Source organism: Tasmannia lanceolata, unplaced genomic scaffold, assembly GCF_043159265.1.
Source record: "Tasmannia lanceolata isolate RefF3 unplaced genomic scaffold, GAP_Taslan_0.1 ptg000015l, whole genome shotgun sequence".
Lineage (NCBI taxonomy): Eukaryota > Viridiplantae > Streptophyta > Magnoliopsida > Canellales > Winteraceae > Tasmannia > Tasmannia lanceolata.
In genome coordinates this window covers 44,624,215-44,650,269 of record NW_027518692.1, presented here as the reverse complement: position 1 = coordinate 44,650,269, position 26,055 = coordinate 44,624,215, and the positions used below count along the sequence as shown (strand labels likewise).

Below are 26,055 nucleotides of genomic sequence, written 5' to 3'. Positions count from 1 at the left end.
TGTCATAAATTGAAATTGACCAATGGGGGTGCCCTTTACCCCTGTTTCTGCAAGGGCACCTGTGAATCTAGCATTCCTCCTGAAGTTATTACAACCATTACTTAGGAAATAACCAAGCTTGGCTTTGATGCCCTTAGGGGGTGTTTGAAGAACAACATATTTACATTGTCAGTCATAACTTGAACGGTTTGGATCATCCTATGATATGGCCCGTGTAAGATTTTTTTTTTTTTTTGGGGGAAATACGGTACTATAAGGGCCTAGATCGTATAAAAGTTTTTGTTTTATGTATTTTTATTCATCCGATACATAAGGATAGGATGGGAATTGCGAAACACTGGAAAACTCACTTTCCAAGAAAATTTTTTTCAAAGAAATTTCTTCTCTAATGCTCTGTTGTGATCACAGGAAAATTATTTCTTGCGGACAAATTTTTTTTAGGAATTTTTTTTTTCATTTCCACATTTTAGAGGGAAATGATATGGTTAAGCCTTATTTATAGGGACATCATTTAAATTGAAGGACCCAAAAAATATATAACTCGAATTGCAATGGCTCAAGTTACATTTTCTTTCACGTACAAAGTGCCAAAGAGAGACAAGGCCAGGGGCTGTTCACTTCATCCTGCTCAGATGATCCTGGCCCCTTGGTCCATCAAGCCTCGTTTTGGAGCACCACCGAGAAAAGATAAACCCGAATTTTTTAGGCCTTCATACTGCAAATGATGGTGCACAAGATCAATAGTCTCCATTACATATGCATGTCCGTGTGTGGAACCCAAAAGTTGATTAGTTACTTTTGTTCACAATGTGACTCTCAGCTCAAAAAAACAATAAGCGCCAGCATTATTAAATACTATCAGATTACAGTTGATAAACATGAGTTCAGGCTGGATTGATAATTAGGAGACAACCTTCAAATTAAAGATTTACAAATAAAATTTATGCACTTCTACCCGGCGTGGAACAACTTTGATGGTTCACAGGCCTGGCCAGCAAGAACCATCAAAGGAATCACCTGTAGTGTAGCCCTTGAGTAGCAGAAGATTATTACTTGATCAAATAAATTCATCCAGATGTGGGCCTCCCTTGATTCCAAGCTTGTTTTGAAGTAACAAAGAAGTAATACTCTCCCTCCGTTCGAACTTTTCCAGTAGGGATAGTGATCAAAATGGACACTTGCATGGTTCAATTCCCCATGTCTTTTTGGCGTACTCTTCAATGGTTCTATCACTACTGAATCGTCCTGAACCAGCAGTGCTAAGGATGCTCATCCGAGTCCATTTCTCTTGATCGACAAATGCTTTGTCAGCCGAGGCCTGAATGTTAATTATTAGTTAAATCCAGTCCAGAAATAGAAAACCAGTGTGGCTTGAAAGAGTAGAAGTGCTACCTGTGCTTCTAGATAGCTTGTAAAATCATGTCCGAGGAGATATAAATCACCATTGCCTTCTAGAGAGTCACATAATGTTTTAAAGTAATCACTGTAACCAAAATAGCCGTCGCGAACCATCCTAGATAATTTCACAAGAAATCCAAAAGAAGAGAACCTTTAGAGCTACATTAAATGCTACACCAAAGAAGGCATGGATTGGCTAGGATCTGTGTGGCATTCATTGGGCATCTCTTATTGATGCAAAATACATGCTCATGACTAAATAATGTACAGTACCAAACTTGATAATACCAAAGTAATGAAAGGTTGATCATGAAATACCCCAAACGTGGAAACGTTTTGGGCGAGGGTATTTTTGTCCCTAAAAATAATAATTAAATTCTATTTAATTAATTAAAAATTAAAAGAGGGATAAAGTGGTTTCCTAATTGGAATAGATTAGGGTTTCTAAAAGACTACTAAATTAGGACTCTTAAAAACAAGAATCTATAAAAACACACTTTAAGCCATAGATTTCAGAATTTTAACCCTAAAAGAGAGAGAGAAACGTGTGGGAGTCTTGGAGGAAGAAGAGCGTAAGGAATTCTTGAGGAAATCACCAACAAAGGTATGTAGAACTTAATTTTATAATTAATTCTATTCTCTACCCGAGATCCAAGATCTCTTGGGGAGAAGATTAAAAGTTTAATCGATTTGAAACAACAACCATAGATTCGAGGTAGAAATCTTGTAATCCTCAAGTGAAGAATCATTGATTAGGGTTGAGGAAAATTGGTTTTCTCCGAAGATCTTCGCGACTTTCCGTGTTTGATGCCCTAATCGATTGAGGAAATCAAGAGTGAATTTATTAAGATATTTTAATATGCTTAAAGGAAGAAGAAAAGAAGATTTTCGGGTAGAAAATCAAAGGAAAGTAATGTTCTTGCACGAATTGGGAAAAACCCAGATCGCGAGTCTCGGACGTCCGAACACACTATTAATGCCGAATTTTTGGAATATTTTTCCGGGCAAGTTTGAGGGCACAAATTTGTTCTTTAAGACCTAGATATTAATCCAAAGTGTTAATCAATGGTTAATATGGATTGTAGGTGATACTACATAGTGATTTAAAGATCTTGTTAGTGGGAAGCGATTCAAACTAATACCACATGTGAGTAGACTTGTTCTACCACAGTTATTCTATATATTGAATATGATTTATTATGCAAAGTTATGCATGTTCTTAATTGATATTGATTGTGTTAGTGTACACAAGGGTTAATATTCATAGTATGGTATGACTCCTGGTTGGGATCTACTATTGCTTGTATATGCCAGTTAGACTTTTATAGTCACAGTTTTGCATCAGGACATGGTGTTGTCCGAGTGAGGATGCAACAGTTAATGTCCTTTGAGACGAAGTGTTATGCTTGATTGCTAGTATATGAGACTTTTTCTAGGCCGTCGAAGGAAGGTCACGGATCAAGTCGTAGTTATGGTTCTTCGTAGTATTTTCGAGAGCTCTACCCTACGCAGTATTTTCGAGGGTGTAATCTCGTACGAGATCGTTGGGATTCGGCTTCTTACGAGTTAGTAAGCAGGTTCCGGTGACTACACTAGGCATCAGGCATAGTTACAGATACAGTTATGCACGTTTATGCCAGTTATACAGTTTTGCTAGCCAGATTGTTATGCCAGTTACAATTATTACACAGATTGCCAGTTGTGCTGTTTTTATTGATTGATATCATATTATTAGTGTAGACATATCTATTTCACTGGGCATTAGCTCATTCCACGCATTCTATGTTACAGGTGATGGACAGTAGGATGCTTGATTTCGCGGGCTTGGGAGTGAGCAAGGGCGACAGTTTAGGAGTTTATTATTTCCAGTTATTCTGTTTAATTGAGACAATAGCTTTAGTAGGAATGAACATCTAGTTATTTCATTTGGTTTAAATTGATGTAGTCCATTGGACAAGAGGTTTTAGTTTCCTCATAGATTACTCTGATGGTGAATTAATTAATTAGTTATTATTTTAGTGGCTCTGTTTATTGCATGGTTCTAGTATGAATGCCTTACATTTTCGTGGTTGATGAATATGCGGCGTTATGTGCCTAGACCGGAATTCAGTTTGGGGGCATGACATATCACGTCAATATAAATTTTATATGTACAGCATTGGATTCCTTATTTTATAAATGCTCCATAGTTATCAAATTATAGGTTCCTATATATTATGACGGTACCCTCTCCTTTTGGATCCTAGGGTTTTAGAATTCTCTCGAAAATTAGTGTTTGAATTTGATTAATTGATTTTCCAATTATCGATGAAATTTTAGAGTATAGCACATATGTGATGATAATTATGAAGGCAATACTTTCGATCAAAGGCAATTCTAAGATATTGAATCTTTGTTGAAGGGATAATTGGTATGGAAAATTAATACATGCAGTCTACTTCAAAATTTGATGATAAAGGGTATTCATTCACACAATGATCTCCTTGAAGCTTAGATAAGAGATTTGATGATAAAGGGTCGTAGAAATTTCTCTCTTAATTTTGACTTCATCTCCCAACTAGTTATTTTGGGTTTCCCTTTCTGTTCTCGCACAATCTTAAGTTGTTCCCACCAAGCTGAGGCATATCTCATTGATTTGATTGCTTATGACTTCACTTTACGGCCTTCAGGTATATCTTTATAATAAAAAAACCTGGTCCAAAGTGTTCACCCAATCGATGAAATCTTCGGGATGCATTTTTCCATAAAACTAAGGAATTTCAACAATAATATTCATCCCTCTTCATGAGGCTCTTAATGCGAAGATAGATCATAGAAAGGGGTGAACCGTTGAAGTCTCCTTCCGACTCATCATCGTTGTCATGATGTAATGGAAGCTCTTGCCTCACAAGGCATTGGGTGAGTTCTTCTACTTGCCTTCGCAGATCCTCAATTTTCTCGTTGTGATTATCAAGAGGTGGGTTTTGCCTTCCAAAACCACATCCACCCCTTCTACAATTGTCCATGAGATCGCAAAAAAAAACAACCAAGCTCATATACCAAATGAAGAAAGAAAAACAAGAGATTGTATGCTACCATAAGAACCAGATCTCTTAGTTTCTCATCTTTTAGAAAATCCTGGTGTAGATTAAAAAGAGAAAAAAGAGCCGTATATTTTCAAAAAATTGTCGGAATAACTTTGGGAGAGCATAAATTTAATGAATGGCTTCCTCTAAATAAAAAAGAAAAGGAAAAAACTTTACAATCATATAATATAACAAATTTCAAAGCATAGGAGAAATGAAAATAAATTTTGATAGCATACCTGACTACACGTGCAAATTGAAGAGGTGCTTTGAGAGTGGATCCCTTATCACGTAAATTGGGGACTTCATGGACTTTGGCACCAAATATAAACTGAATCAAAGGAAAATTGTATCATTGATTCTACCGTGGTATTCATAATAACTTGTTCGTACATGTTCCACATAATCATTAAAGAAACAACATCGCCAAGAAAGTATTACAGCATAAATGATATGTTCCTTCAACTTGCTATCTGTAGAAGCACATTCTTACATGAACTAATGCTAATGGTAACTTCTATGGGGGATTATTACTATCGAGGAAATGAAAACAATGTTATATATGTAGACTGTAAAAGCAAAATGCATCCAAAGATCATTGAATGCATGCTTATAATTACACACTACTAAGGGTGTGAAACTCATTTGTAGTAACTTAATGAATGGGTGAGTTTTGACTAGAATTGACTACTAGAAAGCGATCAAGCGATCACCGAAAAAGAATATATTGAAATGGAACCCATGTGAAATGAGATTATAAGATAAACCAATGAACATACATAAGAAAAATAGATCTTGATGGATCCCATAGTCAGTGCTTAGCATTTGTATACCTATCAAGATAAATATTCTCCTTACAGGTTTATTATTGAACAAGCTTATCGTCGGTTTAGGTTTACAGTTACCACATTAATGTCATCAAGGGAGATCAATCAATATGCAATTAAGGGGTTACCACAAATGGTTCTTTGCCTTAATCACCAACAAAAACCCGTACTTGAGAATTCAAGGTTTAGTCATAGGAACAACAAAGGGCAAAATGGTGATTTCCATGGGGTTACTACAAATTGTCATCTGCCTTCCTCACCAACAAAAACCCGTACTTGGGAAAATGAATTATTTCAAGCGCGGATTTTCTAGTTAAATTCTATTGATTTTTTTTTTGAAAGGTAATCAGAGAAAAATATATTAAAACGGGAAGACCAAGGAGGTCACTAGGATAAAACAACAAGAAAAAGAAAAATACAAGAGCCTCAAGGAGGCAAGAAATCAAGAAATTCCAATACATCCTTATCAACACCCTCCCGAGCAAAAGCATCTGCCTCGCCATTAGCAGATCTTCGCACATGATTGAAGACAATGGAAGAGCCACGAACAATGTCATGAATCTCATCGAAGATGGACCAAAATCTCCATGGAGGCAAAGCTGTTCCCCGAAGCCATCTGATAACATTGAGAGAGTCACCTTCCACAATAAACGAGTTCAGAGAAACCCTATCGATGTGCTTGAACCCCTCAAACGCCGCATAAACCTTAGCTTCACTAGAATCACGGACCCCCAGGAGACCAGAAAAAGACCAGGTAGACTCACCACGAGAAGTACGACATAAACCCCCAATACCAGCCGGCCCCGGGTTGCCAATGCTAGAACCATCAAAATTAATTTTCAGGTAACCAGGAGGGGGCAGACTCCACTTTTGAACCACCTTGGGGCAATGGGACCCTTCCAAGCAAATCACTCTCCACCCTACCCATAAATCAAATGCAGAGACGAAATGGAAGAGGAGGGGGGGGGGGGGGGGTGAGAGAAATCTAGCCCTTGCTATCATTGAAGCAATGATATTGATATATACTCTTTGAGTTGTTTTATGAACACCCTAAAAAAATCTAGCATTCATCTCCCTCCAGATCTCCCAAAAGGTAGAAAATAAACACATCTGCCATAGCATTCTCCCTTTTTTCTTCCAAGGCACTCCCTCCCAGCACATCAATGATTCCAAAATAGAACTAGGCAATACCCAGCAAAGACCAAATCTCGACAAAATTAAACCCCAAACAACATTAGCAAAGCTGCAATGGATAAAAGATGACTACCCGACTCACCATCCTTAAAGCATAGAGGACAGTAATCAACTAGGATCATCCCCCTCTTCCATAGAAAATTAATGATTTGAATCCTATCCCTGCAGACTGCCCACCGAAAAAAGCACACCCGAGGGGAGCATGAAGAATTCCAAACCTTAGCCAAAATAGGATGAGACGAGCCAGGGAGAAGATGAGAATAAAAAGACTTAACTGGGAAGAATCCAGATTTATCCCAAATCCAAACTCTCTTATCATCCCCATACATCTTAATATAGCATGATTCTAACAGCTGAAAGAGATTCGCCAAAACATCCAACTCTCTCTCAAAGAAATTCTGCGAAAAGCTGGCATCCACACCACTCTCCCACTTTCCCAAACAAAACAGTTTTTAACTAGCACCGCCTTTTCAGGAGCGATTCGAAATAGCGATGGGAACATTACACTCAGAATCTGATGCGATCACCTGAAACCTGGTTCCCAAGACAAATTTGGATCGAACTTTCAAGATGTCTCTCCATACAGTAATCCCTTTAGGCGAAAACAAGTCATCCGACTCCCACTTACCAAACTTAGACCCATATCTACTAACCACCACTTTCGCCCACATCTGGTCTTGCTCACAACCAAACCTCCACAGCCATTTCCCGAGCAACGCAAAATTGAATTCTCCTAATTCCCAAACTCCCATATTTAAACGGAGTACAAACCTCCTCCCATTTCACCAAATGAACCCCGGATGAATCCCCAGAACCCCCCGCCATAAAAATCTCCATTGGATTTGCTCAATCTTCAACGATACACTAACCGGGCATTTAAAAAGAGAGGAAATACGTAGGGATGCTGGCTAGGACCGCCTTCACCAACACCAATCTGCCACCTTTGGAGATGAGATTCCTTTTCCACATGTCAAGCCTCTTATCAATTCTCTCAACCACTGGATCCCATAGATGTTTCTTTGTTCTACCCACCCCAAGAGGTAGCCCCAAGTATTTGGATGGGAGAAAATCCAATTTACAACCCAACTTCGAAGCAAGGTCATAAGCAAAGTCCAAAGGCAGATTAACAGCAAACATACAAGATTTGTGAAAATTTACTTTCTGACCAGAAAACAACTCATAACATCTGATAGTCCCCTTAAGATTTGCAATAGAAGGCTCATCAGGACAACAAAAAGCAAAGTATCATCAGCAAACTGTAAATGCGGCACCACCACCTTGTCCCTCCCCACTTCAAAACCTCGGAACAAACCAAGGTCGCACCCAGAAGCTATGAGCCTGCTCAACGTCTCAGCCACAATCACAAACAGGAAAGGGGAAAGCGGATCCCCTTGTCTCAACCCCCTTGAGGACTTAAAGAAGCCTTTCGGAGATCCGTTAATAAGAACCGAAAAGTAAGCAGATTCCACATACCTTCTCATCCACCCCCTCCACCTTTCCCCGAACCCCATACGACCCATAACATAATCCAAGCTCCCCTAATCCACCCTATCATATGCTTTTTCCATATCCAGCTTACAGATGATCCCTCCAGAACCTGACCTCAACTGCGAATCTATAGCTTCATTAGCAATTAGGGCACAATCCAATATTTGCCTATTGGACACAAAGGCACTTTGAGAACCAGAAATAACGGAAGGCATCACCACCTTAATTCGGTCCGCTAACACTTCCGCAATTACTTTGTAAAGACAGCCCACCAAGCTAATGGGCCTGAAATCCGAGATTTTGAAAGCGCCACTAACTTTAGGAATAAGTGAAATAAAAGTAGCTCCTAAACTACGATCCAATCTCAATCCGTTAAAAAAGGCCTGGAAGAATCTCATAATATCCTCTTTTACGTAATCCCAGCAAGATTGAAAGAAAGCCAAACAAAAACCATGTGGGCCAGGAGCTTTGTCTTTGCTCATGGAAAAGATAGCTTTTTTAACTTCCTCTTCATCAAAGGGAACCTCCAGCAACGACCTCTCTTCTAAAGATAGCCTTTTGAACACCACACCCTCCGGAATGGGATGGACAATATCTTCTGCAAAATACAAAGACTCATAGAAATCAAGAATGGCACCGGAGATACCCTCTTTATCCACAATCATCCTGTCTTCCACCTTCAGAACAGAACTGCGATTACTCCTCCTACGAGCATTGGCCATGGCATGAAAGTAGGTTGAATTCCTGTCGCCCTCTTGCAACCATTTCACCCTCGATTTTTGTTTCCAAGATATCTCATCTCTCAGTAGAATACCTTTATGTTCTTCTTGAGCTCGGCCCAGATCAACTCTCTCAGCCTCTGAAGCCAAACTATCCTCAATATCCACCTCGACCACTCTCATAAAGTTCTCCGGCCATCTTTTCCTAGCCAACTTGAACGACTTACCTTCCATCGCCCAAGATTTCAATTTAGATTTCACATACCTAAGCTTCATACCAATGATCCCATCAGCTTGACTAGACACTTCAATAGAGTTCCACCAGTCGCCCAATAACGATTCCATACTAGGTTCTTGAAGCCAGGCAATGATCTGACACCGAATGGGGAATAATTTTTTGGTAAACTTCAGGGACTAAACTCAACCAGCCAGCACAGATTAGGAAACGATCAATGCGGCTGTGACTCTCCCCTCTACGCCAAGTGTATCTGCCCCCAGAAAGAGGTAAATCAATGAGATTATGCTTAGCAATGAAATCAACAAAAACCTGCATATTCGAATTTGATCTCCTACATCCCCAACGCTCGCTAACCAATCTGATTTCATTAAAATCACCTCCTATGCACCAGGGAACCTTCCAAGAGCCCCTAACCCTTTCCAACTCCTCCCATAAAATCTTTTTTTCCACCCCAATAATCGGCCCATACACTCCAGAAAACAACCACAAAGAGGAATCCTCCCTACTGCGAAAAAGCACAGATAAAGAGAATTTTCCAAGCATACCATCATCTTTCTGCCATTTGTTTCCATCCCAATAGATCAAGATGCCTCCAGAGGCCCCATTGGATTCCATAAAAGAAAATCACATGCAGCTTTACCACCAACACTTCTCAACAACCTACGATCAATAAGACCCATCTTTGTCTCTTGAATACAAACAACATCCGGTTTGAGATTAACCACAAGGTCTTTAAGCTGAACCTTCTTATCGAAAGACCCCAGCCCATTAATATTCCATGACAAGATCTTCATAAGGCAACCTTGTTGGAAATACTCCCACCCTTGCGCTTCGAATATTTCCGCTCCGACAGACCCACCACTCTAGATTTACCAGACAAAGAACCCCCATAATTCACCGCAGATTTCAGCCTCTCGAGTTCTCTCTCCTTTCTGCCAAGATTCCCGGAAGATCTAATCCCCCCAGAATTGCCACGAACACGATCTCTATTCTCTGCTATTCTGATCATCTTTCTGAAATCAACTTCAAGGTTTACAGTCATAGGAACAACAAAGGGTAAAATGGTCATTTCTATGACAATCCCTAGCCAAAGCACTCAACCCAAGTCATGGTTTGGAGTTTCAGTAAAGAGAGAGGCCCTATCTAGGAGTTAGAACACTCATTAGAGTGTTTCATTTCATGTTTTAAGTGAAAGGGGCACAGCTGGCATTTTGAAAGTACCACATAAAGCACTTGAGTGATTTCAGTTCAAAAGAAATCCTGCTATTCTCCCACAACTTTAAGAGAGGAGAAAGGGGGGGGGGGGGGGGGGGGGTGGTATTAGGTTAGGGTCCTACAGTATTTTCTTTTCTCTATGTATGTTGCCTCATGGCCATCTTTTTCACATGTTATGTCATGAATAAAGTTACAAGAACTTGCATACAGAGAAATATTCTTCTCTTCTGATCTTCATGTGATGCCTTGATAGTCCATTGGTGTCAGGCCTTCAGTCAGGGTTGGGTTATTAGGTTAGGGTCTTAGAATCTACAGTATTTTATTTTCTCTATATATGTTGCCTCATGGCCATCTCTTTCACATGTTATGTCATGAATAAAGTTACAAGCACTTGCTTAAAGAGAAATATTCTTCTCTTCTGATCTTCATGTGATGCCTTGATAGTCCATTGGTGTCAGGCCTTCGGTCCACAGCAATGATGCCTTGGATTTATCATTCTTCCTTTTGATCTTCTCAAGGTAATATCTTCACCACTCGCCCTTCTCTTGTTTGAAATTTAAGATCTTCCACGCATGTGATGTTCCATGTTAAATTGTTAATTTTATTCAAGGGTTTTATAAAGAGCACCAGTCAAAGTAATCTGAACGAATTAGATCTGAGATCCAGCTGTTGGATTGAATCAATTTCCAGCATCAGATATCTAAAGTGCGTGAATCTTGAAATCCAATGCTTGGATCTCAAGATTGGGTAATTTTACATAAGAATAAGATCAATTTGGCTTTCCTCTATTAATCCTAGACCACCATCTTGTCTTTACAATGAGTTATTTTCCTTATTTACCAATAATTATTTTTTTCCAATATAACGTGTTCATCAATTTGAATAGTGACCAAATTGGTATATTACCAAATCATGCCCCTATGGCAAAAGCTATAGATATAGGTATTTTGAGAATAGGCCTCAACACCAATGGTTAACGATGGCTCCGATGGGCAGTTTCACTAGAATAGGCAATAATGAGATCACCATTTTAGTAAATGACACGAAGAGGTAGTAATATTGATATGCCAAAATCTCAGTGAACTCTTGGGAAAATTTCATACAGGTACATTTTTTGCAAAAACCCTTCCTATCTAATAGAAATGTATCCAATGATTATGAACCGATCTGAAGTACATATTGCGCAAAAACCCCTCCTATCTGATAGAAACGCATCAAATGATCCTGAATCGATGTTACCTAGGATCTTAAATCCCCACTTTGTCTATGAAGACAATATGGCATGAGGTAAAAAAAATCAAGGTATGAAACTACGCTCGAAAGCTGAAACTATTACCGAGGAGATGGTTGGGTTAGTCCAGAACATAAAAACTACAGCGAGGTTATGGCACAAAGTCACAAACTCTACCACAGGGTATAAAAAGATAAAGGGAAGTGATCAACAGGAGACTTCATCCATGATACCACAAACTTCCGCTAGGAGAGCGGTGATACCTGATAGTGTTTGAAGGATATGTTTGACGGTACTCCTGTAGAGTATATAAACATGTTAGCACAATGCTGACTGCATTATTGAGCATGACAGGAGCCAAAAGGAGTCTGTTATATTCATGCAACATGATTGAATACACTAAACCTGTTTTATATTTGGACAAAAATGTCAATAACCAAATAATTTTTTTAGAATGGTAAAATAACCAAATAATTTATTATTCTTAATCTTGATATCTATTGCAGGACCTTCATCTGGTTTTCATTGAATTGGAGAAAGCGTATGATAGTTCCCATGAATGTTATGCGGTGGGTCCTTGAAAGGAAAACAGTGCCTACTAAATATGTTGATGTGATTAAGGATATGTACGATGGAGCAGTAACTAGTGTCAGAACCACGGATGGCACGTCTAGTGAGTTTCCACTTACAATAGGACTGCATCAAGGATCAGAGCTCTAAGCCCTTATCTTTTTACGCTAGTTATGGATGAGCTTACGGAGGGTATCCAGGATGAAGTGCCGTGGTGTATGTTATTTGCAGATGACATAGTATTAATCGACAAAACCAAAGCAGGAGTAAATGCTAAGTTAGAGTTATGAAGACCTACTTTGGAATCCAAAGGTTTTAGACTGAGTAGGACAAAGAAGACAGAATATATGGAATGCAACTTTAGTAATGTAAGGAGGCGGGATGAGGATGTAGTAAATATGACTGGACATGAGGTACCTAAGAGAGATATCTTTCGCTATCTTGGTTCAATTCTACATAAGGAAGGAGAGATTGAAGAGGATGTTAACCATAGAATAAGAGCAGGTTGGTTGAAGTGGAAGCTTGCTTCAGGAGTTCTGTGCGACCGCAAAATCCCAACCAAGTTGAAAGGAAAGTTTTATAAGACAGCGGTGAGGCCAGCCATGCTGTACGGCTCAGAATGTTGGGCCAACAAGAAGCAGCATGTGCATAAGATGTGTAGCGGAGATGCGAATGCTTAGATGGATGTGCGGCCACACAAGGTTAGATAGAATTAAAAATGAAGACATTCGTAAAAAGGTGGGGGTAGCAGCAATTGAGGAGAAGATGAGAGAGCACCGCTTAAGATGGTTTGGACATATCCAACGTAGGCCTTTAGATGCTTCGGTGAGAAGAGGCGACTCATGCCAAATTGATGGAGTAAAAAGAGGTAGGGGCAGACCAAAAACAACTTGGGTAGAAACAGTGAGGAAAGACTAGATAACTAGGAACATAACAAAGAGCATGCCCTTGGATAGGATAGAATGAAAGAAAATGATCCACGTAAAAGAACCCAACTAAAGCTCGGATTAGAGCTGGATAGATTCCTTTCACATTCTTCATGAAATTTTTCTAAAGGATTTATTTAGCCGACCCCAACTAGTTTGGGACAAAGGCTTTGTTGAGTTGAGTTGAGTTGAGTTTGATTTCTATTGTAGGATGAACTTTAGAATGACTAGTATTTCCATCATAAGAAAAATATCAATACAAAAACAAGTATACACTCTTAAGCTATGCTGCTTCTCACTAATTATTCTAGAATTTCAGTTTAGCATCATTGAAACCATAAAGCAGTTATCCATGAAGAATGATCAAACACGAATTCAAATAAGGTTCTAACTTTACAAAGATAGGCAATTTACATAATGTATTACTTAAACCCCTTTTTAGTGGAACCCACCATGTTATCTTCTCCAATCTCTTCAATGATTTCAACTGTGGACCCATCAGATGTAGCTAAAAGTAAACATCCATTCATCAAAAATTTCATGCTGCCAGTCCCTGATGCCTCATGACCAGCAGTACTGCAAGACAATTAGGAAACGTCATAAACCAATGGAAGAAAGAATAATGTTCCAGGCATAACACATGCTACTAGTTTTCCAAAAATGTACTGTACTGTAATATGCAAGATTGCCAAGATATAACTTTTACCGAAGTTGGAAACTTGACCCAGCGTAAGTTATGGTAAGTCAATGCTAAAAATGAATGCAAAGCAGATTAAGAACCAATGTCTTCCCGACATTGCTTATGTGTTAATTTATTGAAATGAATCGGAGGCAAGAAACATATATTCGGTAAACAGGATTGCTTCCTCGTACTTAACAATCTCCTGTTAAATGAATAAGAAAGGCCCATGCAAAAAAAGAAAAAAAAAGGCCCAAAACATCGCAATGTGCATTTTTGCAAACCTGATGTGTTGTGAAAGGTCACTTCCTGGTATCACTAATTCCGCCACAGAGACATTGTAATCTGGAATAAAAACCTGTAAAACTGGAAGAGTTAGGGCTATGATTGATGCATGATCTAGAACTGGGATGAGGGGGCAGTAGGCAAAAAAAAAAAAAAAAAAACCCCTCCCTCAGGTAACACTTTCATGCCTAGTACAAACCGAAAGTGGACATTTGTTGCCATAACCTTCGTTTTCATCAGTGCAGGGCAACATAGAACTATAGCGAAATTAGATTTGATGATCAATTGAATATATTAAGCATGCAATAGAATGCTCTAACACATTTGTCACCAAGAAAATCAATTATATATAGTGATAATCTAAGGGTTTGTATCTTATCATTGACATGTATGAACATATCACTTTTTTGACATATAAAATTTGGATGCCATCTAAAGGACACAACAAATGTTACAGCATTTGTATACATACTTGTAATTCTATATGACATCATGTAATGCTCTTTATGATGATGAAGAATAGAGAACAACCTCTATTGTTCTTCAACTTGGAGGTTGGAGGTTCCATCCCAGCTTAAAAAAAGAAAAAAAAGAAGAAGAATAGAGAACAACCACCACGTTTTGGGTTATGATCTTTATGATGGTGAAGAATAGAGAACAACCTCTATTGTTCTTCAACTTGGAGGTTGGAGGTTCCATCCCAGCTTAAAAAAAGAAAAAAAAAAAGAAGAACAGAGAACCACCACCACGTTTTGGGTTTCTCACCTTCCACTCTTCTTCATATTGAAAAGAGATTTTACATGGTATCAAAGCATGGTTGAAACTTAATTGTCCCTCCAATTCAAAGTTAAGAATTACTCTCTCCAAAACCCTAATCTTCCTTCTTTCCATTCAAATAGCCCACAAGCATATCTTTTCTTTTAATTCAAAATTTTAAGCGCATATTTCTGACCATCAAAGCATCCCCATTCTTGAAAACCCTTAAACTTTTTTTTCCCTTCCATACTTCCCTTCAAAAACTCTAAACCCAAAATCCCAATGTCTGCTAACCCTAAATCAACAATTCTCACTATCATAAATCATATATATCCCTTTCCTTTTCTTCACAAACCCTAAATCATTACTTCTCTTTGAATAGAAAGCAACCTCCATGTTTTGGGTTCCTAACCTTCTGCGATTCTGAGAATTTTACAATATCATAAATATAGCCAGTGGAGCCAATGGTTTGTTGGACATCGAAGTCAGAAATGAAACATGGACCGAAAGAACCACGGACAAGCACAAATGTAAGTAGGCATATGTGCAGGTATGAAGTACATTTGTGCATTCATGTGCATATATGATATATGGAATGACCATATGGGTAAGTTCTACTGATATCTTGAAGAATAGTGTGAACTGGTTACGGAGTGTTTAGTTGCAAAAGATGCCCACATAGAAGAATGTAGAAATCTGTAAGCTAAAACAAGATACAATCTATCCAATTCTTTCAATAAACTCAATAAAGCCCATGACTAGAAGTGTAATGGCATCCACAATATTTCAGTTTTACCACTTTCAGAAGATCTCCAACATCAGGATCATTATTTATCTTTTCTCCAACAGCGTGACATAGTTTGATTATCTTTTTTGCAATTTCATAACCCGGAGCTGCTTTTCCTCCAATAATGCATACACGAGGTACAACCTTTCTCCTGTCACTCTCCTTCATATTCTGTGATATCAATATCAAAAGAAAGGAAGGCATCAGCTGAAAGATAAAGTGCATGGTATATAGGCAAAACATAATAAGGAAAAATGAAATCTGAATGGTTTACATGGTCACTGTTGGAATGCCTAGTTACTTGAAACAACAGAAGGTGTAGAAAGTTGGAAGATCATAAGAGATAAAATAGTGGTAAGGAAAAATAACTTGTTGAGAAAAACAGCAGGGAGTAGACTAAATAGTAGTGAATGCACTATAGTTTAAATAAATGCTCAAACTACAGTATGATTCAGCTTGTTCCAAGCAGTTAACTTGAAAGAAAAATATTTTGTCATGATAACTGATCTTATCTAATCTTATCTTGGAGGGAATAACAAGTTAACTACCAACTGGAATGCAGAGTAAGCAGGTGTGCCTGCAGTTCGAAATACATATCTTTCTTCTTACTTGTAAATATATACTAATCTCACAGAACCCACGTTTCAAACTTCAAATGAAATGACTCAGTGAGCCAATGCTCTTATCTTTCTATTTACAAATGTATTTATTTCAATTTAATTTTTTCTAAGCTATGGCAATGGATGGCTTACCTGAATATTCACAACACGCATGAAATACGTGGAGATTCATGATACAGTAGAAGGCTTGAATTCAAAGCCAAAAAACTTTTAGGAGTCCCAAATAAGCAAATACATAACGATGATATCTATATAAGAGATCTCTGATCTTTCAGAAACTGGCTATGGCGTCCAAGAATGATTTGTTATATGATTCAGGGACATATTTTTCCAAGGAAAATTATGAGCCGGCAGAAGTACAAATGAGGGTACCTTGTTCAATGAACAAAACCATTTATTGTCAGGTCTTGCTATGGAAGGGTCATGTGCCAAAATTCAACCAACTCAGGCGACTCTATGCCTCCAATCTGTGGAGGTGAATGCAAGATGTGAGGTTCCTCATTTTAAATCCTGCTCAAGAAACATGCTCCTGTCTACAAACCTACTATTACTCCTACCTTTGGTTTTATAGGTAAGTTGAAATTATATTAAAAGAAATATTCAAATGAAGTAAAATAATGGGATTGTCCATAGCATGATAAAAACATACATCAACTGGCTGGCTTAAACTCAATAAATGATAAGCAAACACCGATCATTCTGGGCTATGCATGACACCTGTTATTTTAATATATAGAGACAAACACCAATCCTCTTACTCCAGTAATTACTGATGCCAAAATTCCACCACCTCAATCAGTTTAGTACTGTTTGAAGCTTTTGTGTTCCCAGATAAAAAGGTTTCAAGTTTCTAAAACATAATTGCTAAATAACTTAATTTTCGTAATTTTCTACATTTTTTTAATATTTTAACATTTTCAAATTATTTTATATAGATGACTCCTATGCACACAACGCACTTGCTTCCTAAATATTTTGAAAATGGTAACTTCCTCATTCCTGCACCAAAATCTACTCCCATTTTGTGCAATGGAATTATACATCGGTAGCTCAAGTCCCTGCAATACAAATGTTTCATGGGTTTCACCATGTAACTTAAACTGGGAACATTGTTTTAAAGACTAAAATCTAAAACCATCATCACAAGCAGATAATCCACCATGCTGAATCTAATTTTTAGAACAATATTGGAATTAATTTGAAGCCATAAAATGGATGCCACCTACCTTTATACAATCATACCGGTGGATGATACCAAGTAAATTAAGCAACTGCCTTTTATACTCATGTATTCGCTTGACTTGCACATCAAACATTGCATCAGGGCTTACCTGCAATTTGAAGGTAGGCAGCAAGGATTAACTTGTTAGGAAGCATCAAATATCCTAAATGGGGAAAAAGTAACTGAAAAATTAAGTGAACCTAAACAAAAAAAAATCTACAGGGAAATTTATATTCAAACCTTTAGGCCACTCATTGCTTCAATGTACTCAGCGAGTCTCATTTTATTAACTCTTCGAACCTTGAAATCAAAATTTATAACGTTCAGATCAGTTGATTCCATACAAATTATATATATATATATATATATATATATATATATATATATATATATATATATATATATAGATAAGTTATATATATAATAATAATAATAACTTATCTACTCCCTAGCTTAAAATAACAGTTGGGGCCACATTGTTTGGGTGATCCAAAGCATTCATTTGATGGCCCTCACATAGATAGGGTGTGCCCAAAAAATCAGCTCGATAGGATCATCCTAACCTTATGACTTGTGGAGGCAAAAAATGGACAGATTTGTGCAGGTTTATACACATCCATTCTTGCCTCCACAAGTCATAGGGTTAGGATGATCCTATCCAGCTGATTTTTTGGGCACACCCTACTTATGTGGGGGGCCATCAAATGAATGCTTTGGATCACCCAAACAATGTGGCCCCAACTGTTATTTTAAGCTAGGGAGAGGGAGTACCTACTCTTCTCTCTCTCTCTCTCTCTCTCTCTATATATATATATATATATATATATATATATAGAGAGAGAGAGAGAGAGAGAGAGAGAGAGAGAGAGAGAGAGAGAGAGAAAGAGAGAGAGAGTAGAGTTCCTGAGGTTAACCTCATATAAGCTTATATGAGGTGGAGCTCACAAAAGATAAGGCGCCCACTTTGTTTGGATGATCCAAACCATTCATTTGCAAGGCCCCATCATAGATAGGGTGTGTACGAAAAATCAGCTCCGTTGGATCATCCTAACCCCTCCAAAAGTGGAGGCAAAAATGGGCAGATTTGTGGGCAAAAAGTGTCTATCCATTTTGCCCTCCACTTTTGGATGGGTTAGGATGATCCAATGGAGCTGATTTTTTGCACACCCTATCTATGATGGGGCCTTTCAAATGAATGCTTTGGATCATCCTAACAATGTGGGCCCCTTATGTTTTGTGAGCGCCACCTCATATAAGCTATATGAGGTTAACCTCAGGAACCCTTTTCTCATATATATATATATATATATATATATATATATATATATATGAGCAATGATAGATACAAGGGATCCCTTGCATAAAGAGCCGCAAAAGGGCTCTTCATTGGATCCACGTCATTTTCAGTTACAATTTAAAATCGGTTGAAAAAGTAAAATCAGTTACATTTGATGACGTGGATCCAATCAAAAGCCCTTTTTAGGGTCTTTATGCAAGGGCTCCCTTGTATCTATCATTCCTATATATATATATATATATATATATATATATATATATATATATATATATATATATATATATATATATATATATGTGTGTGTGTGTGTGTGTGTGTGTGTGTGTGAGGAAAAGGATTGTAAGCTCGAGTGCCCAATCACATATGGCCCACTTTGTTAGGATGATCCAAAGCATTCATTTCAAAGGCCCTATCATAGATAGGGTGTGTACCAAAAATCAGCTCCATAGGATCATCCTAACCCATCCATTTGTGGAGGGCAAAATGGACAGACCACATATTTGCCCTCCACTTTTGGAGGGGTTAGGATGATTCAATGGAGCTGATTTTTGGTACACACCCTATCTATGATAGGGCCTTGCAAATGAATGCTTTGGATCACCACAAAAAATGTGGGACCCATGTGATTGGGGCACTCGAGTGTACCATAAGCTTGGTACGCTCGAGCGTATAATCCTTTACCCCTCTCTCTCTCTCTCTCTTTATATATATATATATATATATATATATATATATATATATATATATATATATATATAGAGGAAACTGTTAAGCTCACCAAACTTATGGTGAGCTAGCTTGCCCAATCACATGGGGGCCCACTTTGTTAGGATGATCCAAACCATTCATTTGAAAGTCCCTTACATAGATGGGGGGTGTACCAAAAATCAGCTCCATAGGATCATCCTAACCCCTCCATTTGTGGAGGACAAAAATGGACAGACACAAATCTGCCCCATTTTTGTCCTCCACAAATGGAGGGGTTAGGATGATCCTATGGAGCTGATTTTTGGTACACCCCCTATCTATGATAAGGCCTTGCAAATGAATGGTTTGGATCACTCCCCAAAATGTGGGACCCATGTGATTGGGCAAGCTAGCTCACCATAAGTTTGGTTAAGCTCACCAACAGTTTCCTCACACACACACACACACACACACATATCATGACAAACAATAGCTACAGAAATACCATCCTCCATTCTTGTTGAAGAGTAGCATCCTCAGCAAGCTCTCGTAACCCCATTAAGAGGTCGACATCACGGATCCAAGCTTCTGTTCCAAGCCATTTTGAGATAAGACCACATAAACTGGGATTGCTCACGACAATCCAGCGACGCTGAGAAAACATTTTTCGGATGTTAGATGTGCAACAACCAAGATTAACATACCAATTCGAATTACACAATTTGCATTATGTTTCAAGGGAAAGAATAGGTGGGGAAGGAGATATAAACCAGAAGGTCAAGGAGAGATTTCTTTTTACATGCTAATTGTGCATGCCCCTTAACCTTCACAGCATTCTCTTTTTATAGGCGGCAAATTTGAAATTCCAGCCTATCAGACACATGCGAAGATCATGGCCACAATCCCCCTTTTGTGTTCCTGGGGAACCAGCTTGTCAGCCTCTAGCAATTGGTTCCAAGAAAGAGAATGTAAGTTTCTAAAGGTCTGACCAAATAAGCTGCTTCCACATCTCAACTTTGGCACATGCAGCACATGTGATCAGGAACTTCTAGAAAGCTCATCATCAATGTTCAAGGCATGAAACAAGTTCAGGAGGAGGGCAGTGATGCTAGCCTTCATTTCTCCAAAACAGTAAGATGCATTCATGTCTCTCTACTAAGACGTGTGGCACATGCGATGAGCCAATGAGCTGTATCCCTACCCTATTTAGCAAAACTTCGCATCTTATAGTGATTTGACATTTTAAATGGATTCGCTTTGCAAAAAGGCTTTGACTGCTTTTAATTCAAAAAAATAAAAACTCCATTTTATTGCTATTTTCAAGATCATTTAAAAAAAAATCCTTCAATTTTCAACTCTTTAATCGGTTTCCCTTTTTTCTAGATTCCACTTTATGTCTATTGCCTCTCTTCCACACAGAAGCAGAGACATGGGAAATCTATTTTCCTACTTGTTATCTTCCTCCTTTCCTCTTCACTCTACTTCTTGGTGACATCAGTAGTTCGTCTGACCCGATCTCCCTATCATCTAGTCCTCCGCCCTCTTGTGTAAAAAGAAACAAAAATTAAAACCTCACGTGAATGCATTATAAGTAATGTGGGGAAGTTTAATATGACGAGGAATGAGTGAATCACGGGTTATTATTTTAGAATTTAGAACTTGATGACAGTGAGGGACTGGTGGTCAACAAAAAAGTGGCGAGTGTTGGAGGAGGCATTGTACCCTATCCATGGTTTTCAATTTCGGCCAAAATGTTTCGTTTTCGGCACAAACCGAAACGAAATTCACATGAAGTCGTTGCTTTACAAGATTTTACCGAAATTTCACCGAAATTCCGAAATTTAGGTTGAAATTTCATTTTTGGATTTTTTTACAAAATTTCCACCAAAATTTTAAAAATGTACACCGAAATGTTGTAATTTCCACTGAAATTTATGAAATTTCCACCGAAATAGCCAAAATTTCAACCGAAATAGCCTAAATTGACACTGAAAATTTAGACATTTCGGTCGAAATTAAAAAAATAAAAGAAATCATAATCATATTTTTACATGATTTCGGCCGAAATTTCGGCCAGAAACTGAAACATTTCGGTTTTGGGTCCGTGTGGCCAAAACCGACACCGAAACCAAAATTTAAAACCTTGACCCTATCCAATGGAAGGGTATGTTCTGGTTTCTTTTTGAATCAACATCTCAAGATAATAAATGTAGTTGATTTGGCGTGCCATGTGGTATCTTTTGGAGATGTCAAATGTTTATCATGGCAGCCTAGAACCTTGAGTTGCGTGTCTCCGAACACCGAAGGCAAGACAGAAACCACCTAAACTACAACCACACAGGAGTATTATGGGAAACTACAAATTTGTGGCATATGGATTAAAGGGAAAGGCAATTCTAGCACATTTTAAGACGCAAGTGAGTTTGCGTTAAAATAGAGAAAATGAATTAGAATGAAACATTAAAATTTCAATAAATAGATACAATTTCTAATCTATACTTCATTCTGCTAGATTATAGACCGTGTGACTCTTATTATGATGAGAAATACAAAGATTATAGTAGTTGGGAGTAGTAAGCATGCAGAAGGATCAAGAGTTTCCTAAGACAGTTCATCTTGGTTTAGCTTATGTAATGGATGGCTCAGGACCAAGCATTAGATCAGCCTTCTAATGACAGACAAAAGGGTTTATAGATTTTAAATTGGGCTTTTAGGATTGATTTGGTTCTTCTATAGTTGGAGGTCATATTTGGGGATGACTTTCTGCCACAAAATTTTGGGGCATGGATGGTTAAGGTCAGTTCATAAGCAAGGATCACTTAGTTACAAGATGTGTGTTTGATGCTTGGTGTTGAGAGGATCGGATAAGAAATGAAGCCCTTTCAAGGTTAAGCGATGCCCAGGTTAATGCCAACTTATATTTCATATCCTTTCAATTAAACAAACTGCATCACGACCATTTCAAAAAGAAAAAAAACTGCATCAAGTATTTTACCCATATTGTACAAATTGAAGAATGGCAGTTTCTACCTGAGTCACACCATTTGTCTTGTACTGAAATTTTTGAGGCCAAAGCTCATAGAAGTCCTGCAGAAATGTTTCTGATAACCATTAATTAACTCCTCCATGTTTTAATTATAAGAAAAGGAAGGGCAGCAACAAAGTACAAAAAATGAAAATGATAGACAAAGTTAAGCATCAATCGGTCCTAATAGTCGTAGCTTGATAGATTCGTTCTTTCGCTTAGGTCTCTTGTCTGGATATTTTAGCTCTACTATTCCTTCTGGGACTGTCTTAGTTCTGGAGTGTTGGAGTTTAAGGAGGCAGATTTTGGCAGTTTCGGAGGATCCATTCCACTTGAAAGTCCAAGAGGGTGCTGGTTAGGAGTTAGTTATAGTCTCAATAGGTACAGGTGATAGCTGCACACGCTTGCAAGAAAAGTTGAAAAGAATGCAATCTACAAAATAGAGAATAGGAATGCTTACACTCTACTGTAAATGTGTTTTTGGTTATCTTTGAATTGGTCTCGGGTATGCCCGTTCCAATTCGTTTTAATATTTTTTATTGCAGGCTGGGACTCCTGGTCCCGATTGCTATCTGAATATTAATGAAATATGTCAATTTAAAAAAAAAATCGGTCCTAATAGGATGGAAACAATTTAAGATTTTTAGCACTTGAGCAAACTAACAGTGCACCAGGACATTCATTGATAGGAAGACCTTTTCTTAAACTAAAATTTTGATAACGATCATTGATAATAATATTGAAGCCACATATGTTTGTTTACTGATCCACCCATTTGTCTGAACAAACAGCCCTTGGTTGCTGGGTCTGTGGATCCTACGTGCTGGGGAAAACAAGCCAGTAATGAAATTGATCTGCTGAAAGCACATTCAAATATGTAGAAGTCATGGAGAACAGTATTTTGAGTCAAGCATAACCCCCTGCAAAGCAGGGGTAAGGCTGCATACATCTAGCCCTCCCCAGACCCCGCAATGGCGGGAGCCTCGTGCACTGGGCCGCCCCCCATAACCCCAAAATTAATGCAAGGCTTCAAAACTACAATAACAGAATCTATCAAAGCAGAAGAGGGATGTAGCTAAAGCTGCATCAATTCATCAATTTCAACTCCCATCTAGAAAGTGAAAAAAGAATAGAAAAAGAAACTTCTGAATAATAGCAAACAAAAGGAAAAATTAATGAATTTTTGAGATTGAAAATGATAGCAGGTATCTGTTGATTCACATAATGACCCCACTCTTCAACAAAGGGGTATACAGAGGAAGACAAGAAAGCAAGGGGTGGTGAAATGGTTTATGGGCTCCTACATATGATATCATTATGACTTCACAAATACATCACAGTGACATCAGAAGTAGGCCTAAGTTCACAAATACACCATTATGAGTGCTACTTGGATTTCCGTACTTCAACCGATACAGTTAACAGTTTTAGATGGTCTTTTGTTTCGGCCGAAACAAGGGATTTCATCCCGGTCAAAATGGACCGAAACAGGACAATTCCGAACGAAATGGAATTTGGGGGTGTTTTGTTCCGGATTTCCGAACGAAACGACACAAAATCCATAATTGTGATCCAACCAGAAAAGAAACTTTAAGTTGGCAAATCAAAACTATTTAGTGGGGTCAATTGGAGAGAAAAAAAAACTTTTAGTTTCCACCAGAAAATTAGTCTTCTCACCTTCCTGTCTCTCATGCATGGTTTTAAATTCCCACCGAAACCTATGATTTAGCTGACACATGTGTCGTGCCATGTCCGACACGACATGCATGTCCACACGTGTCGACACTCATTTGGACACTTTAAAATGTACCGGTAGAAGTGTTAGACCTAATTTGGGCGTGTGGGCACGTTTTTGTACCTTGCTTAGTGTGACATTCTATTTTATTATAGAATATTATGTTTACCTTTTTTATTATAAACTCTTCTTTTAACCTTTCTTTAACTACTATTTGATGTTATATCCCCTCCCCTAAACCTAAAACCCTAAACAAACTCTTATTCCAATACTATATATTAATTGTATCATATTGATTTCCCTTTCTCATTGTATATTGGATATGGAAGAGAACAAGATTAAATTGATAAATGAATAAAAAGATCCAAATCAAATCCAAAAAAAAAATGATGAATGCCTTGTTATTTGATTATCACATGTCTGTTTTCGATTATAGTTGATTAATTCTAAGATTTATTAGTTTGTTAAACGAATACCATATTTATATAGTTACCAACTATGATAGTAGTCAGTAATTTTAAATGTATGTATGCGTCACAATTTCTAGATTTTTAGATGTTGCCATGTCAGACAACTCGTATCCATGTTGAAACTCGCCACACGAGTTTGTATCCACAACTATGATTATATATACTTTCTATTTTAGCCATGTCCCCGTTTCTAAATTTTGGGGGTTTGCCATGTCCGACAATTTGTGCCTGTGCCCACACACGACACCGGTGTCCGTGTCTACAAATCATAGACCGAAACCAACACAAAATGACTGAAATGTTACACAAAATGTTTGATGTTGTTAGACTATCATGGATGGTTGTCATGCTTATGTTATCTCTTCTAAATGTGTGTCTGTGCTTAGTCTAGCACTGCCTTAAGTTACATTATAAAATTCGATTATTTGCATATGCTTACATACGTTTCTGTTATTTTAAAGGATTTGCAGCGAAATTTTCAACCAAAACCGAACCGTTTCTATTTCTGTGGCAACCGATACCAAAACTGAAACCAAAATTTAAAACCTTGCTTTCATGAGGGTTCATAGCATGGAAGATCTTTTGTTCCATGGTAGCCTGCTCCAGTCTCCTTGCGAAGCTTTCACGATTGGGTTAGCCATGCCCCACATGTTTCTAGTGATTCATATGCCTCATCAACTGATACAAGTCTTGATTAGGATGATAAAAAAAAATTTCATCACATCCATCCATAAAATGCTGTTGGGTTCCAAGATTGCCTCATAAATCACAAACTCTCTTATCAAGCAAAAATCCCAAAACTCTTACTTCAACCATTGAGAAAATGTATTTCATCAATAAATATAGGCTACTGATATTCGCACTACCCTATATTGATAATGGGGTGAACTCACCTTTATATTTATTATTTAACCAGCTGTCAAAAGATATTACAATTCCCAAAAAGCTCTCAGCAACAAATTAAAAAATAAAAGACGAGGTGAGTTCGCCCATTAACAAAACATAATAGTACGAATATCAATAGCCAAAATAGATAATTTACGATATCAAGTTCAACAAGGATGCAATTAGCATGTTACCATACTCGCAGGAAGATATAAAACACTTTAGGATATTTAATTAGAAACAAAGTAAATCAGTTGGGGGAAAAGAAAGAAGTATAATCATAGATTTACCTTGAATACTCTTGTTTTCAATAATTCTAGATGAAGTCGAGATACACCATTTACAGTATGGCAACAAACAATTGCCAGATTCGCCATTTGAATGCTCTACAAATCAAATTGGAAAAAAAACATAGGGTTAACTCCAAACTTTATCCACGTGCTGCAACCAAAGCTTAGAAATGAACGAATCATTAGTATGTAGAGGTACAAATTTTCTTATAAGATATATTTTCATGCAATATATATATATATATATATATATGAGAGAACGATTTCTACACACAATATTTTAAGCTAGTGTGTAGATAACTTATCTACACTTGTGTGTAGAAACCGTTTTCTCATTATATATATATATATATATATATATATATATATATATATATATATATATATATATATATATATACGTGGATGAATTAGACTATTAGGAAACCTTTTTTATTCTACCCAGA

The 26,055-nt window shown here is 37.7% G+C and overlaps 1 protein-coding gene across 1 annotated transcript in view; it reads right to left on the bottom strand.

Annotated features, from left to right (window-relative positions):
- Positions 1-725: 725 nt before the first annotated feature.
- LOC143847500 (uncharacterized) overlaps positions 726-26,055 on the bottom strand; it is a 40,810-nt gene continuing 15,480 nt past the window's right edge. Inside the window, exons 12-22 of the mRNA XM_077356350.1 lie at positions 25,610-25,705; positions 22,235-22,291; positions 19,710-19,856; positions 17,461-17,520; positions 17,225-17,329; positions 15,388-15,549; positions 13,835-13,908; positions 13,324-13,447; positions 4,703-4,794; positions 1,393-1,513; positions 726-1,318 (exon numbers count right to left, since the gene is read on the bottom strand). Of these exons, the coding sequence (XP_077212465.1) occupies positions 1,166-1,318; positions 1,393-1,513; positions 4,703-4,794; positions 13,324-13,447; positions 13,835-13,908; positions 15,388-15,549; positions 17,225-17,329; positions 17,461-17,520; positions 19,710-19,856; positions 22,235-22,291; positions 25,610-25,705 (1,191 nt within the window). The 3' untranslated portion in view covers positions 726-1,165. The remainder of the gene's footprint in view (positions 1,319-1,392; positions 1,514-4,702; positions 4,795-13,323; positions 13,448-13,834; positions 13,909-15,387; positions 15,550-17,224; positions 17,330-17,460; positions 17,521-19,709; positions 19,857-22,234; positions 22,292-25,609; positions 25,706-26,055) is intronic.